We start from the raw sequence: 21988 nt of genomic DNA on the forward strand, positions 1-21988 counted from the left end.
TCGCAAAATTTTCCACGTAGTGGAGTAACAGACGCCCAATTGCTGCGAACGGCGACGAATCGACATTTCACGGTCATCACGAACACTGCCGGATACAGTCGCAATATTTTCTTCGGTCCTCACTCTACGTATGCGTGTTGGTGGTTTAACGTCCAATATTGTAAACTGGGTTCAAAATTCAGTTTCGATTTAGTTCCGAATAGCTCCCTCAGTAGGCCGACGAAACTGTGCACAATGCACTTTCTTCACCGAGCATGAATTTTGATAATAAAATTAAATGATTTGCAAGCGTTGTTCATTCGTAAGTCGATTCACGGTTAAATTATAGACCAAACTGAAGAAGTTTGACAATGACACAAGACGCGATTCGCGCGCGATCTATCAAAAACAGTGTAAAAATCGGTGTTTCTGGTTAACCTACTAACAACAAAAACCGATTCAGAACGGCTCTCCACCAATATTGACGAATCCAAAACAAGCACTATTTCCGAGTTCCAGAACTGTAACTCTCTTCTTGACACGCGTTTCACCAACTGGAAATTCTGCTCCATCTTTTGAAAACGCCAAATGACCTATACTTCATCTCCTGAAGATATCAATTAGACTGGTGAAATACGCGTCGAGAAAATTGTGCAGTTCTAGTGTTTGGGAACGGAACTTGTGACGGAGACCAAATGAACAGTTTCAAGCTGATAAAGACATATCTTCATGGCCACATGTTGTTGTATTGTACAGAAACATGAGAAAAACACATTTGGAAAAATCCACACATTAGTGCAAAATAACTTCAGAAAAATCTTTTACTTCATGAAATTTTCACGAATTTTAATGGAAGGATCAAGGAAGTAATCCTGAACAGAAGTCGGACTTATTTAATATTGAAGATATAACCTGAAAAATTATTTATGACGTCATCTTCTATGTTTTTCCATCACTGACATCACCAATATCGAAATGTGGAGAGAGAACATCTAGACAAAAAATTACCTATTCTGACCTAACCTAAATAATTTTTGGTAATTAGTAATAAGTTTCATTAGTTTCAAGAAACTGGGCGATAATTGAATGAAGAAGATTATGAAAATTTGCATTTTTATGGAAAATGTAAGTAACTGGAATATTTGATTTGCAGTAATTTATTGCTGTATAAAAACTATATCTCTGGGTCACAAGGCTATATCTCCTGTGACCCACTGTTTGAAACCTTTGATCTAGTTATGAATATTACGGAGTTTTATCCCAACATCAAACTGTTATTTTCAACACCAGGAAGCTCTCCATCAAAAAAAACTGTCATACTCTGAAAAATGGTTTCAAACAAAAAAAAATCTCACCGAATGGACCGACACGATAGTTGAAGGTCACTACCACAATTCCTTTCTCCATAATATAGTCAGGACCAACTGTATCAGTGGACGCGAAGCCGTGAGTGAAACTTCCTCCATAAATGCTTACCATCACAGGTAAACGGGAGTTGGCACCAGGTTCCTTTCAAAAGTTACAAAAAAAAATGAAATGATTTTGACCACAATCAATAATCATTGATGCAAGAAATAAACCAGAAGAAAAACACTTCGAAAGTTCATAGTACTGGGAGAAAAAATTGATTTTTCGACATTATTTCTTCAACTCCTTTGATTAATTAGACTTTCATAAATACAATAATTCTGAATAAAGTGGAACATTTCTCGAGCTCAATTTCATTTATGTTATTTTCAATTGTAATTGAATGTAATTTCAGTAATCATCAGTAGTGAATAAAAAAGGTATGTTTTTCAAAAATTCTCAGTTATTATCAGTTCATCTTTGTTTCTTTTTCAATTTTCCATCATATGCCACGAAAAAACATCACGTTAATTGAGACACATATGAAACTTAACACAAATCGAATGGTTCTCAAAAATAAATACCTACCACTGTTGTGTATACATTGATGTATAGACAATCCTCAGTTTGTGGCCTATGAGTTTTGGTGCTAATCTGATAGCATATTTTGGTATTTGAAGTTGCATTGAAAATCCCGTTCCAGTTTTTTGCTGGCTGAGGATCCTGAAGAAGAAAAAAATTGTCAATGAAATATATGTCTGGAAATGTCTCAGAATATTGGTTTCGTACTGTGCAATTTCCCATCATCATTACTGACGAGACCTACGGCGGATCGAAACAGCAATGTTTGGTGTCAAGTTATAAATAAGTTGTGTTTGGGCTCTGATTTTCAAGTTTTTGTCTTGCAGTTAAAGTTACAATGACAGACAGAAGACAAATCTCGTCGATAGTCTATGTTAAAACTTAGCTTTGCAACTCACAACCTTGAGAAGCATCTTTTATGTTTTATATTCAAGGATTGAGTTCCTTGTCAATCCCATAAATAGAGTGTTCATAAGCAGAGGTGTCATCACCCTTATTTAAACCAAAAATAAACTACTAATCTGAGTTTTCCGAAGTTGGCTTATGCTGTAACCCATAGAGTTGATTAATGTAATGGTTCATTTGTTTTTGTGTTGGAGGAATGAGAGTGTAATCCCGATCATGAAAGTATTGTTGTTTATTATCCGCTGAAAAAAATTAACGTCGGCCGCCGCTGATCTTCGTCAATCGTCTGTCACTGTGACCAAGATTGCGCTCCATTCTACTTATGCTTTTCGATTGTTCTAGGTATTGTTTAGCCTCGAAAATATTCTAATCGGCTTCCAAAGACTTCCATTGGGATATATAAGCGCTACCAATAGGCAAATGAGGGAAAGCCTAGTTGAAAAAGCGGTACGAAGTGAGTTGAAAAGGCTTTAGACATTTGAGTATCACTCTGAAGTCCAGTTGGCAGTATAGTAGTGAAATAAAGTTGAGTTCAACAATACAGTATAGTCAATTATTGTCGAACCAAGAGGGAAAAAGCATACAGTATTCTTACAGAGTGTATCGCGACAATTAGAACCTGGCCATCGTTGTCAGGAGAGGAAAAAATCCTAACTCAATGTCTACAATGTAATTTGGAAATTTCAACTTCAAACTCAGAATTCAGACCTTTCCTTCATTATAATGCAATATAACTTTTCATCCTTACCTATTCAAAACAGTTTTTTCCAAATGAGAATAAAATACTGAATGCACTTTTTGAAGCAATTTCAGCAATTTTTTTGGGTAGTTTGAGGAGAATATTTGTGAAAGACTCATTTCAGGTTAATTGTGAACTACTTTGAAATTATTGTTCACCTACCTTGAATCTCAAATTTCCAATGGGAGGAACTGCATACGGTATTCCCTTGTAAGCAAAGAATGGCTGTTGTTTTCCCAGTGTTTTAGAAACGTATCCACGAATTTTTCCATTCGGTAGTGTGATAATTGGTTCCCCTAGGCTCAACTGTTGAAAAATTGTATGTTATTCAACAAACATGGAATGAGGTCATCACTCGGGAAATTGGGTTTGTCAAAAACCATTCGAGCGAGTCATGGCCATTTCTTTTTAGTAAAATACGGTACTTTTTCTATGACTTATAACAAGTAACTGGAGTGTGTGATTGAAAGAATGGAATGCATTCAGTATCCATTCAACCCACAATCCTCCAACGAGATCCTCATCAGAAATTAGTTTATCATGTTTATCATATCATGTTTTATCTGATTTCTGGCCACATGACACATTTCTGGTATAGTAAACTCGTTTTACTTTCTAAGTTGAGAACAATTTATTTTTTTTTGGCGAATTCTCGGTTCATTGATTGGGTTCAAGGTTTGAGAAAATGTTGGGAATCAGGTAAATTCTCAAGACTAACTTGGAAATGTTGTTTCAAAGGTTTGGTCTATTTTATGGTCATGTGTTTCTGTAAGTTTTTCATCACCCACCATACTTCCCAGACTTCTAACCAATCGAATACTATCTCTACCCACTGGTAGAACCTTCACCAATCAGTCTACTTCACCTAATCTCGAGCACCCACCTTTTATAGGTATTCACTGTGGTATAACAGGTAAAAGTAGACTCATTGAAACATACAAAACTCCTGAAATAACCTAATGATTGAAGATGATCACTTGGTAGTCGAAACACGTGTCGAGGTGTTGAAATATATACTAGTAATATTCATTACTACACCAAAGGTTTTAAACAGTGCATCACAAGTAATGATTGATTCACAACTGTGAAGTAATGAATTTGCTAATCTGCCATTGACCTCGAAATTCGCGAGTTATGAATTTGTCCAAATGTGATGGTTTTTTAATATTACTCAACAGGAGACAGTCACATAATGGACCTTTTTTTCAATAATCATAGAGAAATGCAAATGTTAACTTCAATTTAAGGTGATCACTTTTTCTTACCTTTACAGTTGAACCAAAAATGAGTAAAGCCAATGCAATTAAAAAACCAAATATCATGATTATCTAAAAAATATCAAATGAAAAGCCATGTTCGACACAATCTTATATATCGTAAAACAATTCAAAACATATCGGTATCAATAGATAACATTTTAATATAAAGATTTGATGTACTCGTATATCATATCTTTGTTCATCGAATAGAAGGATCTTTTTTGTGACGATTACTGATGTAAAACAAAAATTTTTGTGTATCATGAATGTTCAGTCTTTCAGTATCTAAAACAATGTTGGGAAATTTGAAATATATGGAAGAAAAGTTGAAACTGAACTAAAACAATGAAATAGAAGATAAGAAACGATGAAATGAGAAATGAAAATGAAAGTATGCTAATTTGTGAAAAATGGGGTTCGAACTATTCAAAAAAGAGGCAAAAAAGTATGTACCTAATCAACCAGAAAAATATCCAATTTTATACTGGAATAAATATCTACTTATAATTATATACATTGTGTATATAAGCTCTACACATATACTACTGGAAATTAACAATAATACCACACCGTTATGTTTCGAATTATCCAGTCTCATTTGAATCCTGATTTTAAATTTCGAATTATATATTTCATTCTTTGTTTTTATCGTTTCCTCTCTTTTCTATCTCATCCTCTTTCTATATTCATCAATAAACTTGCATTTGCCATTTGAATTCAATTACATAAGACATACAACTGTACACACGCCATGCTGATTGAGACATCACAAAACATGCTATAATTACCTAGCGTAAGTTTACTCCAGTGAGTCATTTCAAAACTTGCCTATAAAAACCCTGTATACATTTTGGATATGTTACTAAACTTAAAAATAGTTTCGATGATGGCCACTGTATTCTTTCTTTTCTGATTGTTGCGGAATTGAGTTTAATTTTCTATAATATTTTTTTAACTTTCTGACGGTTTCAATTGATTCATCCGAATAATTCACCAAATAATTCCCAAACAACTACTTTCACATGAGCTTTGAATTACACAAAAATAGTTTTCCATTCAGTTCGTACTCGAAACATTAGTTAGAAAATTGAAACAGATTTCACCCATAGGACGTAATACACGGAAGAGAGAAGGGAGATCGATTCTTGTTGTACCATAATCACTGTGAATTCTTTCAATTTTCAATATTATCAATGAATAGCATAGTATTTTTTTAGAAAATTCAGTAATTGTCATTTTCTTATAGCAATTGCTTCAATATTTCAAACTTAAAACGGATGATATCTCCAAAACATACGTGTTGACGCACCAAGATCTGACTAACTATTTCCAAACATTGAAAATTCATTTTATTTCGATAGTCGCAATATCTTCAGTTGGACAAATATTCTGATTTTTTAGGGAGATGAATGAAAATACATACATAAAAAATTATCATCTAATATAAATCAACATAAGCTGATCAAATAATATACACTTTCACGGCTGGTGATAGCTGTATGTAGGCTATTTTCGGGGTTTTCTGATCATGGTCTTGTCATGCAGGTCTGAAGCAATAGAGAGTCAAAAGGATAGGGATAATTTCAATAGAAAAGTAGAGACAATGAATATTAATACAAGTTGGCTACCTATCCTGAGAGGTTCACGAACAGGGCAGATACAATTATACAAGAATACAATTTAGAACTATATGAATAAAGCACCCAGTACGGAAATTGTAATTAATGCGTTGGATACAACAGAAACAATGAAACAATGAAAATGTTTACCGCAGTAGTCGATGAAACGTCAGGCATAAAGACTTGCAAACCTTGACTAGAGAACCCGTAAAATAGCCTCAATACAAACTACATGAGTTGTTACTAAAATGTTGTGAATGGTGGTTGACCGTACTTTTCGTAAAGTTCAACCCACTTCTGATACGAAAATTCCCTGGGGTTTTTCTTGACTTCCGGATTTTTCTCAATGTCAACATAGTACATTTCTTTCTGTGTCATTTTTGGCAGTGTGAAACTGAATAGTTCGTCCTTCTTCGGCGTTGGGTTTCTGGAACCATAAGAGGATGTCAAATCTCGAAAAAATATATTCAACAGTTTCCTCACAGATATTTAGCAAAATTAGTGAAGAGGCATATGTAAAAATCCATAGTTTTCACATCAGCTTCAGGAAAATCTTCCAAATTTTTAAAGTATGTCCACAGGTATTTCATGTCTTCAGCGTGGCCTACTCCAGAAACACCTAATAAGTAGAAACGAATTAATGAAAGATGTTCAAAATTTTAACAAGAGGGTGAAATTACTCTATATTCCAAAATCAAAATTGAGAAATCAACACCAATTCACAATCATCTCAAATGCAATTTTACAATTCTAAAATAGTCTATTACCTTGAGCAGCAAAGTAATAAATCAGTGTATGTTTCATCGTCTTACAAATGTCAAAGAGATTTTCATAGTTGTAGTACAAGGTGATATATAAAAATATGGAACACTCGCAACGAAAATTAACAGATTTTTTTTTACTTCCGATTTTCGATTAGAATTTTCAATACTTTCTATGAAAGCACTTTAATGTATCACATACCTAATCTGACCAAATCAGAATATGAATAATTATAAAGCCCTCTGTCAACGAGTTGGAACCCGTTCAGCAAAAAGCTGAGCCGCAGATATAACCTCACTTCTGCGGAAACACAAGGATAAGCCAATGCATGGGGTCTTCTTCAATAACACTGGAGACCTTGGCTTATCAAAATGCCTGACGTTCGGTTTGCTCAGGTCGAGTAGGCTGAAGTCGGAAACTGAGGGGCTCATCATGGCTTGCCAGGATGGTGTCTTCAACATCTTAGTCTACCGCAGTCGCGTGATAGGTATAGAGGTTCCTGAAACAAGGCGCAGGGCCTGCCGCGAGGCACCCGAGACTCTAATGCACTTGCTATCAGCATGTCCAGCATATGCTGTCTCTGCCTATATCGTTCGACAGAACACGGCCCTAAGAGTACTATATTACCATCTACGGCACTCTTACGGTATTGACGAGACACCGGTGTTGCCCTACGCTCCGGGGGAAATTGGATCCGTTGTGGGGAACGAAGAGTGCCGAATTAATTGGAACTATTCGTTCCCCCCCCACTCAGGCTCATACAAGCTAGTAAGCCTGATGCAGTCCTTCTCGACCACCACAGATATTTGTCGTGGAGTTTACAGCTCCTGGCTAGACGAATATCGTCCGAAAAAAGGAGAAAAAACGATTAAAATATCGAGATTTTCTCTTCGAACTCCGCAGACTCTATCCAGACCACTCTGTCAAGAAGGTAGTTCTGATTATTGGAGTCATTGGTAGAATGATGTCCTCTCTACTATCAAATCTTAAAATAATACCGGCTTGCTGCACTAAGGCATGAATTTTAGCCGGACAGATGCACAAGGCTGTCTTTCTTGGCTCACTGCACTTGCTCAAGGCACATGATTCTCGGACCCAATGAGCACTTATTCCACGATGTGGGGAGTGATCGTTGGTTGATTATGCTGGCGCACCCTCCCGAATATATCGGGGCTTCGGGAGATAGGGCCTGATCATTGCCAACTACAGTGAAAATAATAATAATAATAATAATTTTTATTTTTCATTAGATAACCTGTATTGGAATCGTCAAAGTACACACGAAGCCATGACACAATATTCACAGTGTGAGCAACACCATTATTATTAAAACAACAACAAAATTGAAATAAAATAAAATACAACACAGAATTTACTTATTACGAATCGGAAAATTCTTGCAAATTATGAAAACAATTCCTAATCAAATAACTCTTCCGCAAGTAACTGAATTTGAGGTTTTTTATATATTTTAAACTCCTAGGGAGCGTATTGAAAATAGTAAGACCTACCACTGAGGAACAATTTAATGTTGTTTTGTATTGATGAAACGGAACATGTAGATCACGTTGTTGTCTAGTGTTCACGTTATGAATATTTCCATCTGAAGGACATCTATCGTTTTTAAAAACATAAAGTGACAATTCAAATATGTACATACAGGATGGGGTTAAAATTATAAATTTTCAAAATAGATTCCTACAAGAAAATGTACTAGCAACTTCTGCACTTACACTTCAACAAGTGTTGAGCAGTCACGAAATGAGCTGCGGGTAATACAATTATGAAACAACAACAAAAATCAATTGGCAATCCGGGGCGACTTCATTGATTCCAGTGGTACATTTGCTTTCTCAGCTGCAGGAAAACCCTGTAGCACCACATCATCTCTTAGATCCTGATCTACCAATGTCCTCTCTTTCATAAAACAAACTCTAGGGTGTCTCCAGAGGCTCCAATGAATTCAAGACATCGCCAGAACACTTAGTGACCGGACTATCGTCAAACTCAAACCAGTTCGTTTCGTCTTTGACCAATTTGTAATGATAACCACATTCAATGCCAGAACCACAGTGAACAATGACTGCATGAAGATTATAATAGTCTTCTGTTAGATTGAAGTGTGAAAGGAAATATATTGGTCAAACCAAACGGACTATATTAGTTCGCTACAAGGAACATGTTTCGCATAGACCGGAGAAATCTAATGTCGCCCAACATGCCACAGAATTAGTGAGAAATATTTGAAATTTTTGAGACCAGTTCATGACAACAGGTTCCTGGATGCCTTCGAAAGCTTGAAAATTGAAAAGTGTGGAATGAGTTCCCTGAAAAACAAATATTTCGAATAGCCCTTTGTTTGGTATTATACGTAAGAATTCTAAATATAAAAAACACGAAAATAACACAAAAAATAAACAGATAGAAAATTAGAAAACAAAACGTAAACGGAATGTACAGCATACAATCGTCGGACTGTAACAAATTTTATATCGGACCAACAAAAAAAAACTGATCCAGAGGTTCGAAAAGTACAAAAAAAAATACATAAACCCAATAACATATAAATCAAACTTCGCAGTTCACGCTATACGAAACAAAGATAACTTTCTCCAACCAGAAAATATCAAACTCATAAAACAAGTCAATGAAGAAAACCGTATCTGGGAAACAGACATCCATAGATTCAAAAGTCATAATTCACTCTTCGAGGAACAAATACAAATCGAAGCACAACAAGACGCAATATTCAATATACTGCATAAAACAATACACCTTCCTAGGAACACTGACCTAGAGAAATACCAACAAAAAGGATATTACCTACCTAAATACAGGCAAATTTAAAGAAACATTCAGATGAAAGGAGAGGACAAATACCTGCAATAAGGCGTTTTAACCGTATAAAAAACAAACAAGAAGACAAAACGTTCAGTTTGAGTAGAGCCATGAAGATGATTGCACAGTCTGCTATCGAAAGCGCTCGCATATGATAATTAGAAGTTATTAAAGCTCCGAATCCTTTTTGTGAACAAATTCAAGTATTAAAATATTGCGAATAAAGGAAAACTAGATGCATCAATCAAAAAAAAATAGATAGATATCATCGAAAAAATGTAGGTAATAGTGACTGAGAAGAAAATACATAACAAATTGAAAAACCGGTGATAGTTAGGTTCTACTAACAGTTAGAAGTTAGACCAATAGCATATCAAAACACTAACATAGTATTCAAATTATGTCATGATGATCTCCTGAGGACGCTAATTTGGTTAGCGAAACGCGCGTTGGGAAAGTGTTTTCAAAAGAAATAAGGATGTGTAAATCATGCAAAGAAGACACAAACCAGAAGGAAAAGCTCTCTCAAAACAACTTCTCTCATATAAACACTGAATCACAATAATCCGATTCATCTGATGAAAACACTCCACAATTTTGGCATTTTGGCTCATACTTAATATGTTCTCAAATGAGCATACCCATTTATTATTATGTTTGTTGCAGTTTCAACAAGTATTTTTGATTGTTTACTCGAACACAGGCCACTGCAGGTAATATAACGACACAGAAGGATAATTCATTTGCGACCCGTTTGCGATACAAAATAGGATGGATGCGGTGAAGTATTATACACCCGCCTATATTAACTGTGGCAAGCAAATCAAAAATTTTGGTTTGAGTACTCTGTTTGCGTTATAAATTCATAATTTTCACTTTCAATTATCAGAAAACAAAGTATACTACTTTTTACTCGCTTAGGAAGTGAATCATCAATAAGTCGTTACATGTAAATATTTTGTACAATCTCAAAATTCTGAAGAAATCGTAATTCCGGAGAAAACGACATTTTTATAACGGAATGTTCACTTGTTCCTATAATTCTTCTCAATCCAAGACAGCATGTAACTTATTTGAACTACTGAATTTCAAAATGTATAGAAATGTTCGATACTTGATGAAGATTCTAACATTAATACAATTCACTGTAAGATTTTCACTATGAGGAGTTTAGAAAATCGCTATGCAACGCCTTCAAGCAAAAATGGTTCTGGAGCCAATATCTGATAACCAAATTGTCGAAGATTTCTTAATTTCTATATTTTTACCTTCATTTGATAATCCGTTATCAACAATCTTTCCTTGAAACGAAAATTGGTAAAAATAGACGTCCGTGTATTTGGATGCTAGTTCTGCAAATCTTATGACTGCTCTGATATACGTGGTGTCACTAGAAAACTAGAGAAACGTCATTAGTTTTCTCATTCATCAAGAGATGTATGGAATATTATCATTCTCTTTGAGAATGTATCAAATCACCTGAATAGATTTTCCCAAATGTTTACTGAATGTCTCATTAGTGTAGATGTCCTTGATTTTTTCTCCAACGAGCTGAGGATCGACTCCTTTCTTTAAGTTCATATCTGGCAGATTCTTAGTAACGTCATACGATGTTTCCACAAATCTCTGCCATTTTTGCAAATCTGAAACAAATTTGGAAACAGTCGTTAATAGTAATTTCATAATTTGTAATTCATAATTCGGACCTCCTAAATGTGAGATTTGTTCTTCTGAACAGTAACCAATGAGTAGCGGAACGTTGTTGAATCTTCCTTCTTTTACCAACTCATGCATAGGCTCTGTTATAAAAGCTCCTTCGTGAGGTACTTCAATGACTGGAGAGAACTTCTGAAAATGACAATGACGTGAAATAATTTTCAGAAAGATTTAGGTCAACTACTGAATTGAAGACAATACTGAAGACAATACAGATATTAGTAATATTTGTAAGAATTTCAATATTAAAAAAAAAAAAGATATTTGCCATCATTATCACCATAGAATATTATATTATATTATATTATATTATAATATATTATATTATATTATATTATATTATATTATATTATATTATATTATATTATATTATATTATATTATATTATATTATATTATATTATATTATATTATATTATATTATATTATATTATATTATAATATATTATTTTATTTTTTTTTATATTATATCCGGTTTTTATTTTGTATGATTCTGAAAAAAATTAATAAAAAACTGTGCACCTCATTCAGAACTGAAATGTTAGCTATCAAATTCACAGTTTTATTTTCTGTAAGACGTTCACTACATATTTATAGTCAGGAATTTCTCGGCACAAACAACAGAAATACTAGCTTCAACGAAGTAGAAATATGCAATTTACACTCACATGATATTTATTACCAGTTGCCGCGATGGCTGAAGAGTTTACTTTCAATAAAAACTCAAGAAGTTCTTCTGTCGACTGTTCTCTTGTAAAATTTGGATCAATGGCAGCAGCGAGTCCATAAGCTGTATCAGCAGGATTACGTTGATGAGCATAGCTACATAGTGCTGAAGAACTCTGAGCAATTGCCGCTCTGAAGAGACCTGAAAATTATAGTGCTAGGTCGTGGTTTCAATTCTTCAGATAATTTCTACGGTTTTTCGCATTGCAGGATTATGTCTTATATAAACAAAGTGAAAAGAGTTGACGTAGGTGAAGGACATGAATATATTGATTTGATTATTTTCATGACGTTATTCACCATACTCAAAATTTCCATCATATTTTGTACATAATTTCTGAGATATAAATATGATCCAGGTTATGTTGTGTTTACACAATGCTGGATATTAGAAAACGTTTTTATGTTTATCATCCGCAAAAAAACAACGCATCCTGAACTTATGCAGAAAAAATGCCAGTGAAATCTCAAAAAACTATCTTTCATACGACGGACATCAATTCGACGAAAGATACTGTTTTCTTCAAGGGTACAACACAAGCACTACAGAAAAATTCTTAAGGCGCTATAATAGCGGTGCCTGTACGAAAGTAGCGATTCACATTGGATTTGAATCGCTGGAGATTGTCGCAATTCTCCAAATGAAAGAGTTCTTGAACAGTGAAGTTCGACGTGTACTGAGTTGAACCTCAAAACGATGAGCAGCCATAGTCCGTCGCATATGATATGTTCCTTTCACTTTCCGTGAAAGTATAGAAGAGGGGCAAATCTCCAACATTTCTTCAATGGTCCAGACTATCATGTTGCATGTGATGTTCTTGTCTCCAATCAGGCTAATGGCTGTTTTTTGGTTCAGAGCAGTGTTCCAAATTTTTGAAAAGCGGCTTTTGACAAAATGGTTTAGACTTTCACTGCTGAAGTTTTCAGTGTCATTGCTTTTCGAGCTTGGAAGCCGTGGATTTTTGGAATTTTTTCCTGACGTTTCGCTGGCGCGAGTGGCTAGCTTCTTCATAGGTTTAACCATCATGGCTTGCTGTCCGATGACTACCTTTTACGCTTCGTAAAGCGTATTTATGCCTTGTCAGGTAATCAGTTGTATTTGTACCTGTATTTGTACCTGCATTTGTACCTGTATTCGTACCTGCACTTGAACCTGGAACATTAACAATCTTGCTGCCTGTTGTCCTGTTCGTTATTCTCGAATTCCTTGAAATGGGGTTCCATATTTGATTGAGGTTCACCGCTTCTTCTTTTCTGTACCAGTCGGCTATGGTATCCCTGGTTGGGGGCAATTAGTTCTGGATTTTCAAACAAAATTCTGTGGTCTCCTTCACTCAGTGCGTGTTCTGCCACAGCTGACTTGTCTGTTTGGCCTAGTCTGCAGTTCTTTTTATGCTCTTTCAGTCTTGTTCCCATGGATCGTTTGGTGGTTCCGATATATACCTTCCCACAAGTGCACGGAATGCGAAAGACCCCTGCTGCTGATAATGGGTCTCTTTTGTCTTTAGCCGACCTGAGGCTTTGTTGTATCTTACTCGTGGGTTTGAAGACTGTTTCGATGTCGTGTTTGCCCAATAGTTTTCCAATTCTATCCGTGACCCTAGGGACAAACGGTAGATATGCGCGTGCAACCATCTGATCCTTTTTCGCTTTCTGAACCGTGTTGCCCTTCGGTCTCATGGCTCTTCTGGTCTCGGAGGCACTGTACCCATTCGATCTCAAGGTCACTTCCAGATATTTCAGTTCCCTCTCCAGATGTTCTGGTTCACATATTCTCCGAGCTCTTTCCGTAAGAGTTTAAATCTGTTTAAAATATGTTTTTCCGTTAACCAGCTGTCGCACCCCTACGAACGACAACCCTCAGAAGTCGAAACTGGTGCGAGCTAAGGATTAACAAGGTCTGACCTTTTAACCTAACTTTTACCTAACACGGAGTGTTAGGAGTTATCTCCACTCCAAAAGAGTGGCTTTCTTTTGGCTAGGATGGTGGTTCGATAGTGCGTGCAAGTATCTTTTGGCTTTTGCAATTCCAGCGACATGATCGTGCCAAGACGTATTGGAGTCCATTTTAACCCCCAACAAACTTATCAAAGCAGAGAGTGGAATTGTCTAACCTGACATTATAATATCCGGTTTGGAGACATTTATCTTCTTGGAGGAAACCGGTGCCTGGGATTTTGTGGCATTGAATTGAACCTGGTTATTTCCACTCCAATTCGAAATTACTTCTAGATCCCCATTGAGATATGCAACCTCTTGCTGCCGGTGGAGATGTGCATCCGCCGCCGATGTCCTGGTATCCAAAGAGAATGACGTCTGTCGTCAGCAGAGAAATATATTGAATTCTTGGTTTCTTCCAAGTCATTGATATACAATGAAAAGAGGTCTGAAGACAATATAGATCCCTGGGGAACGCCAGCGTTAATGGTAATAATATTCGAAAGATAACCGTCGACGGCCAATTGCAGGGAACGTTATTTCAAGAAGCTGAAGAGCCATACACAAAAATGATGCGATAAGCCATAACTTCGAAGTTTGGCCAGCAAATCATCATGCCATACACGGTTGAAGGCCTTGGAAATATCGAGAGCTACACTTCTTGACTCTCCATGTTTCTCGATTGCGTTATTTCAAATATGAGTAACATACGATAGAATAAAGCCTGTTGATCTTCGTTTCCGAAAGTCATATTGACGATCACTCGAGATGTTTGAGCCTTCCAAATATTAGAAGATATGGTGGTTTACGGCTTCCTCTATGATTTTTGATATCACTGATAGCAAAGCAACTGGTCTATAGTTATTTTGAATATTTTTTAGCCTTTTTTGGGAATAAGCTGAAGGCGAAAAAGCTGCAAAACACTTTTTAAGTATGATGACAGGCACTTCATCATCACTATGGCCTAGTAACCACTTTTATGGAACTTGTTTTCTATAAAAGGAGCTCACCTGCTGAACCACGGCTCAGAAGTTGATATGTGACAGATGCTCCACCAGCACTCTGTCCCATGATAGTTACTTTCGCTGAATCACCTCCAAATAAATGAATATTGTCATGAACCCACTTGAGAGCAAACTGTTGATCTTTGAGGCCCATATTGCCAGCTATAACCGTGTCTCCAGTTGACAGAAAACCTGAAAGAGACTATTCACATAAAAATTGGCAGTCATTGAATTCAGTTTGAAAATGATAATTCAACCTGAAGCGCTTCTAGTATAAGTATAACGCAGAAACAGTGTACATTGGACACAACCAGACTGAAGTGAGTTACTGATGGTATTTTCATCACCAGAAAGGAGATCAATTAACTGATACATAAGAAAAACGATTATCTCTAAACTACTCAGTTGCGAAGTCATGTTTCAACATGGCAGTTTTGCTTTGGAAAGACTCGTAAGAAGAGATTTTATAGATTTTCTCACTGAGTTAAGCCTGACATACGTGTTTCAACCTAGCATTACTGATGAAACCTATGACGGTTCAAAATAACTCTGTTCAGTATTAGATCAAAATGGAATGAACTTAAGAAACTAAATATAATGTATTATTGAATAGGATACGCCACTGTTTTTGGTTTGATATATTTTATATTTTGTTTTTATGCGTTTACAAAAAGATCGAGGAGTTGTTTTTTGACAAACTGGTCTGAAAGGTCATTATAATATTATTCCAAGTGTGTATCTGTATGAGAAATATTCCTTGATGAATGAACCTTATTCGGGAAATGAATAGTTTTCTTTCAACTCGAACGTACATATCACTAAACATCTACAAAAATAAAAATAGGGAAATACCAAAGCATCTCAGTGACGTTAACTAACTGAATAATCATTTTACGAATATTTCAAAAAACATATTGAAACCTAATGAAAATTTCATTGATTTCTATTCTGAAAACTTGAAAAATGGCATCAATGGCTATTTCTTGTTCGAACATATTAGCGGAACAACGGTTTCGAATGTGATTCACAATATCAATTCTGAAGCTATTGGTACCTACTGATCGAGTCTATATCACATTTTTACATTTTTGCTGCCCTACTATAATTCCATATATAACACATAATAAATGAATATATTTTAATGTCTTATTTTTCTCTCTGCCTGGAAAATGGCCAACATAGTTGCCTTGCCGAAGGTAAACCAACCAAAAGAGTTCAATCACCTCAGATGAAAAAGTATTCTTCCTACTCTGTCCAAAGTTCTAGAAAAAATTATGGAAATACAAATACGAATCTCTGTTGAACAGTCGAAAATTCTACCTCGAAAGCAATCGGGGTTCAGACCTCGTCACAGTTATGTGAGTGCAATGCAAATATAACGGATGACATTATCAAAGGTATTGATGAAAATAAAGCAACTGTACTCATCCCACTGGACTTTTCGAAAGCATTTGATTCGATATACCACAGAATTCTCCTATCTAAACTTCACTACTGAAAGTTTGACCAAAATGCTTTCGAATTTATTACTTCATATTTATCAAATAGACTTCAACGTGTTACTCTGAATGATAAAAATTTTAATTTTGCTCATGTATCATGCGGTGTTCCTCAGGGTAGTATTTTGGATCCATTTCTGTTCACCTTATTTACTGCAACATTTCATGAGGGTCTGCAGCACTGTAACTACCACATGTGATATTTTATATGGGCCATGTTTAGATGGCTTGGATAGTCAGCGTATTCAGAAAATCCAGAACTGCTGTTTGAGACGTATTTTTGGCATAAAAAGCAGGCAGAGAATTCCCCATAAAATTAAAGAAATTGAATGGCTCAATATGTCCAACAGGCGTACACTACATATTCTTTGCTACTTCTACAAACTTCTGAAATACAAGCAACCCAACTATTTCCATGATAAAGTCATATATAGAAAAGACATACATGATAGAAATACTCGATAAACTTTTCTATCATTATTCCTCGATATAGAAAGGAAATTTTCAAATGTAGTTTTTCATATAATATTGCTGGTTACATGAATACGTACAAGTGAATCGACTACAGTAGGTCGTGTATCTCTTTGAAAAAATACATGACTGTATGTTTGCGTGAACTATAAAAATGAAAAATGATTGAAAATATCTCCCAACTCAGAGCAAAAAAAAAAAATCTCACTGCGTTGTCATGCAACCTAGCAGTTTCATGACACAAAGGAATCCCTGCCCTCACAAGTAAAAATGAATTATAAAACGGGTTCCTATCCTCTCTCTCTCTTTTATCTTTTTTTTCTCATGCTTTTCTCTCGTCTTCTTGTTTACTGGTACTAGTCAGTAAGTATATTTTAGTTTCAAGTTCAGTTTGTAGTAAGGGTCTGAGTGGAAGACCAGTTTCTCTCTTTCTGGTGTTGAAAGAAAAGTACAGTGGAGACCATCATCATCAATGATTTTATAATTGTGATTAATGTGTTACTTTTTCAATGTTTTTTTAAACTACTCGTGTTCTGTATCACGTGAGTTATAACAAGCCTTCGTTATGAAATTGCTTTCATATTTCTTCAAAACAAATTGTAGTGAAACTACAACAGAATATAATCAATGAACAAGTGAATGGAGATATATTTGAAATTCACCGAATGGTCCAATTCTGTAGTTGAAAGAAACTACAACGATATCTTTCTCAAGAAAATTTTGTGGCTTCAAATCCCCCATTATGGCTCCTCCATGGATAAAAGCACCTCCGTAAATGTCAACCATAACAGGTAACTGAGCGGAACTGCCAGGTTTCTGTAAGAAAGGTAAAAAAAAACTACAATCAGGTGCATGAAAAAGAGACACTTTGAATGTTAACAAATTGGATAACTTTTGAATTTTCAGCTGGTTTTGATTTTTTTTTTTTGTGAAGAAGGAAAGAAATTTATTCCAGATTAGGTCACATCAAAGAGATTTATTGATGAATTCTCGAATTATTTAAACTATAATGATAATAATAATAATAATATTTATTTCACAGAAATAGCGAAATACAGGGGGGAAAATGCTATCCAACTTGAAGAACAAAAGTTCCTATGAACATATGTCTAGAGTTTCTCCGTTTCTGAAATACATAGCGTTGAATTATGAAAAAATGATATTTCCAAAATATCATGAATATCCTTATACCAATTCCATTGAAATTATCTACAATCATTCGAAGTGATGAGGCGCTAATCAATCCCGAATTAGATTGCAATCATTAGCCAATACAGCCAGTAATATTGAGTTTTTTTGTAATTTTTAATTTTTCCGTTTTCGAGAAAAAAATCACTTCTACAAACTATCCATTGACAATATAAAATTAAAACCAAAAGAAAATCATGAAAGATTCCGACATTAATGTGAATGAGAAAATGTCCATCTTCTGATAAAATACACGACTGCAATCTATTTGTCGTTGATTGTCTGACGATTAAAAATACCTGGAGTATTCCTTATGACATTACAATTGTCAATTATTCGAGAGCTTTCAGACGACCCCATAAATATAAATTTAGAGGCTGTGGTGCCACTCAGACTCCACTGGACCTAATAACATCAAATTAGTTAGGGCTGAATAAGCGACGTATTACTTCAAATAACTATAGCAAATTTCAACCAAATCGGTGTAATGATATTTATGATATTTCATAAATACTTTTTTTTTTCAACTTCAATGCCCTATATCTCAGAAAAGAAACGACTCCGGACATATTATGTTCATCAACATTTTTTTTAATTGACCTAACGAATCACTGTCTGAAATTTCTTACCGTAGTTAAGAAACACCCTCTAAGTATACGAAAGAGTCCGCGATGGCTATTCAAAATGAAGGAAAAGGAAAATCAAGAGAAATAGGGTACAGCAGATATGATGGAAAATATAAAAACTGGGGTTCACAATGCCTCCTTAGAATATAGTATATGAAAATAAAGAATACATTGAATTCGGTATCAGCGAATTGCTCAAAGTTCTGCAACAATACTCCCAATAATACTCACCACTGGAGTGAAAACATCTAGGTATAAACAATCTTCACTTTCAGTTGAGGCCGGTTTCTGCACCTGGTAGCAGGTTTTCGTCAGCTTTTTTGTTTGTAGAACCCCAGTCCAATTCCTGACGGGTTGAGGTGGCTGCGAAATGATTTTTATGAATCTGGTTTGAGTTTTATTTGAGATTTCGCAATATTCGAAACATCTAACTGCGAGGAACTATTTCCAACAAATCAACCAAATGCATTATTGATTATTTTCAGTCTCATGAATATTTCATTTTTCATTCATTTTCCTACACATAACAAATTCATGACTACACAAAATATTCTACATTGAAAGAGATTATACATCATAGTTGAATATTCGCAACACCGGTCAAACCATACAAATCCACAGCTTCAGAATGAAAAAAAACTCGTTAAGCGAGTAGAAGACTTTATTCATAAGAATCTGTTTGGCCGCGAAATTGATTTCGGTATCACTGAAAGAAAAAATAATAATAATAATGATTATGTTTATATCACTTCAGAAATTTTAGATAACTTACCATTATCAAATAATTTTGTATAAGTAATGGACTAAGTTCAGTTCAGTTTTTGAATGAATCAATCCACCAAATGATTTTTCCACCCAACTGCTGAAGCTATCTATGAGCTTATACAGTGTCACACATAAAGTCCGCATCAAATGGGATTTTTTTTGTTCATCTCTTCAAGCAACTTCTGATATCTCCATTAGGTTGTGCTTTGAAAATGATGCCAAATGACATGCATATGACCGATCAAGTGATTTTTCTTCCCTGTCCAATTTGACATTTTTTCCAAAAAATGTTCAGAAAAGCAGTTATTGCTCGAAACTTCGAAAATCGGTAAAGAAAAAGGATAATTGTTTTTTCATTTTTCACCCATATACCAATTTTTAGCTCTCTAGTACAAATTTAGTTTTTTTACAGTTTTTCGAAAATTTGACATTTGCCGCTTTCTCAAATTTAGCTAAACCTCAACAAAGTTAGCGCTTCATGCCTAACTTATCTTTCCAACGCATCTTTATTACCAATTGCAATTCTAAATACAACTTATTTCGCAAAACTTTAAAACACCAGAAAAAATTATGCCAAAAATGATGATACAAAAAGTTGATACAGTTTTTAAAAACAGATAAATATTTCACTTTATTTCTACTTTTTGCAAAATAGCTTGATACATAAGCATGATTAAAAAACAATATCAATGAAAAGTCAATAATTTATTCTCTACTGCACTTTTCAAACAGTTAAACTTTGATTTACTAATTACGAAAAATTACAACGAAATTAAACTAATGGTACTGTGGAAACAATTGAACTGAACTGAATAAGCAAAATATTTTATTGTCATATGACATTTGTTGAATAACTCAAAATAGTGTTTATCAGTTTTAGATTTAAAATAGTTTATTCGTTGTCTAGTGAGTTGTTGAAAATGCTGAATATTCAAGAGAAAATTGAAATCGTTTTAATATGCGGCGAGAATACCGGTCACCGAAAAGTAGCTGATATTTTCAATGCCAGACATCCTGCAAGAAATATTCATCAGTCAACAGTTAGTAGGATAATAGCTAAGTTTGAATCTACTGGCTCGGTTGAGAGTAATTTTAGAAAAGCACATCAGCCTTCCAGACATGAAATTTGAAATATGTTTGAATGTCGTAGAACATTAAAAAACAATTATTCAAGATATTGCAGATAGAACAGATGTTAACCAAGAGAGTGTACGACGTATTTCACACAAAAATAAATTTATGCCTTATAAACCGAAATTTATCAATACATTAAAAGAAAGGGACTTCGATATGCGCTTGTATTTTTCTTTTTGGTTTCAAGGGGAAAAAGAAGAAAATTATCATTTTCCTTATCAAATTTTATGGACAGATGAAGCGACCTTCTCCTCAAATGGCGTTGTGAGCTCGCAAAACTGCAGGTGGTGGGCAAAAAAAACCCACATTTCGTAATCGAATGTCGAGATCAATATTCGTTTAAGACAAATGTATGGTGTGGCATATTAAACGGTCAAATTATAGGGCCATACTTTTTTAGACATAATTTAAATTCTGCGGACTACCTACACTTTGTGAATACCGAACTATCTGAAGTTTTGGATAATATGCCCCTTCAAGTAAGAAATGTTGTGTGGTATCAGTGTGATGGTGCACCTATTCATATTCCAAGGGTGGTTAAAGAGCGTCTTTTGGAAATATTCTAGGGCAAAGTAATCAGTCGCAATATGGAACACTTTTGGCCGCCTAGATTTCCTGATATAACCCCACTAGATTTCTTCTTGTGGGGTTACTTGAAACAAAAGGTGTATAAGCAAAGACCTTTTCGAGATATAAACCATTCAGAGGCAGTTATTCGAGAATGTGTTGTAAGCACGAAACTCCGTAGTATAAAGAATGCAGTTAAAGATGTTTTAAAAAGGACAATTGATTGCATTGAACGTGTTGGAAGGCACATCGAAATGTGACTTTTTATTTTGTATTTCTATTGGTATTTACATGGTTTAGGCATATGTTTCGATTTGATTTAGTGTTCTTAATTTAAATTATAACTTTATTTTAACAGACGTTTGTTAGAATTTTTTACGGTTTAGTTTTCTAGGCAACAAAACCTAAATTGATTTCTGAAGTAATTTTGTTCATTCATACCTCATAAAAGATATTAAGTAAATGTGAAATTACTTTCGTATAATTCCTTTCCTTAGTTTAATTGCGTTGTAATTTTTCGTAATTAGTAAATCAAAGTTTAACTGTTTGAAAAGTGCAGTAAAAAATAAATTATTGACTTTTCATTGATATTGTTTTTTTAATTATGCTTATGTATCAAGCTATTTCGCAAAAAGTAGAAATAAAGTGAAATATTCATCTGTTTTTAAAAACTGTATCAACTTTGCATCATTTTTGGCATAATTTTTTCTGGTGTTTTAAATTTTTGCGAAATAAGTTGTATTTAGAATTGCAATTTGTAATAAAAATGCGTTGGAAAGATAAGTTAGGCATAAAGCACTAACTTTGTTGAGGTTTGGCTAAATT

General features: G+C 34.7%; 1 protein-coding gene across 1 annotated transcript in view; it reads right to left on the reverse strand.

Moving 5' to 3' along the window:
- LOC111507303 (uncharacterized) overlaps positions 1–21988 on the reverse strand; it is a 53100-nt gene that overhangs the window by 20862 nt on the left and 10250 nt on the right. Inside the window, exons 3-15 of the mRNA XM_074177238.1 lie at positions 18929–19060; positions 17546–17699; positions 14920–15105; positions 11914–12113; positions 11237–11378; positions 11010–11173; positions 10799–10928; positions 6414–6549; positions 6175–6357; positions 6081–6126; positions 3215–3358; positions 1915–2049; positions 1335–1488 (exon numbers count right to left, since the gene is read on the reverse strand). Coding sequence (XP_074033339.1) covers positions 1335–1488; positions 1915–2049; positions 3215–3358; positions 6081–6126; positions 6175–6357; positions 6414–6549; positions 10799–10928; positions 11010–11173; positions 11237–11378; positions 11914–12113; positions 14920–15105; positions 17546–17699; positions 18929–19060 — 1906 coding nt within the window. The remainder of the gene's footprint in view (positions 1–1334; positions 1489–1914; positions 2050–3214; positions 3359–6080; positions 6127–6174; positions 6358–6413; positions 6550–10798; positions 10929–11009; positions 11174–11236; positions 11379–11913; positions 12114–14919; positions 15106–17545; positions 17700–18928; positions 19061–21988) is intronic.

This window comes from Leptinotarsa decemlineata, unplaced genomic scaffold (genome assembly GCF_025532065.1).
Source record: "Leptinotarsa decemlineata unplaced genomic scaffold, Ldec_3_MD MMD2_tig00002974_RagTag_RagTag, whole genome shotgun sequence".
In the NCBI taxonomy this organism is placed as follows: Eukaryota; Metazoa; Arthropoda; class Insecta; order Coleoptera; family Chrysomelidae; genus Leptinotarsa; species Leptinotarsa decemlineata.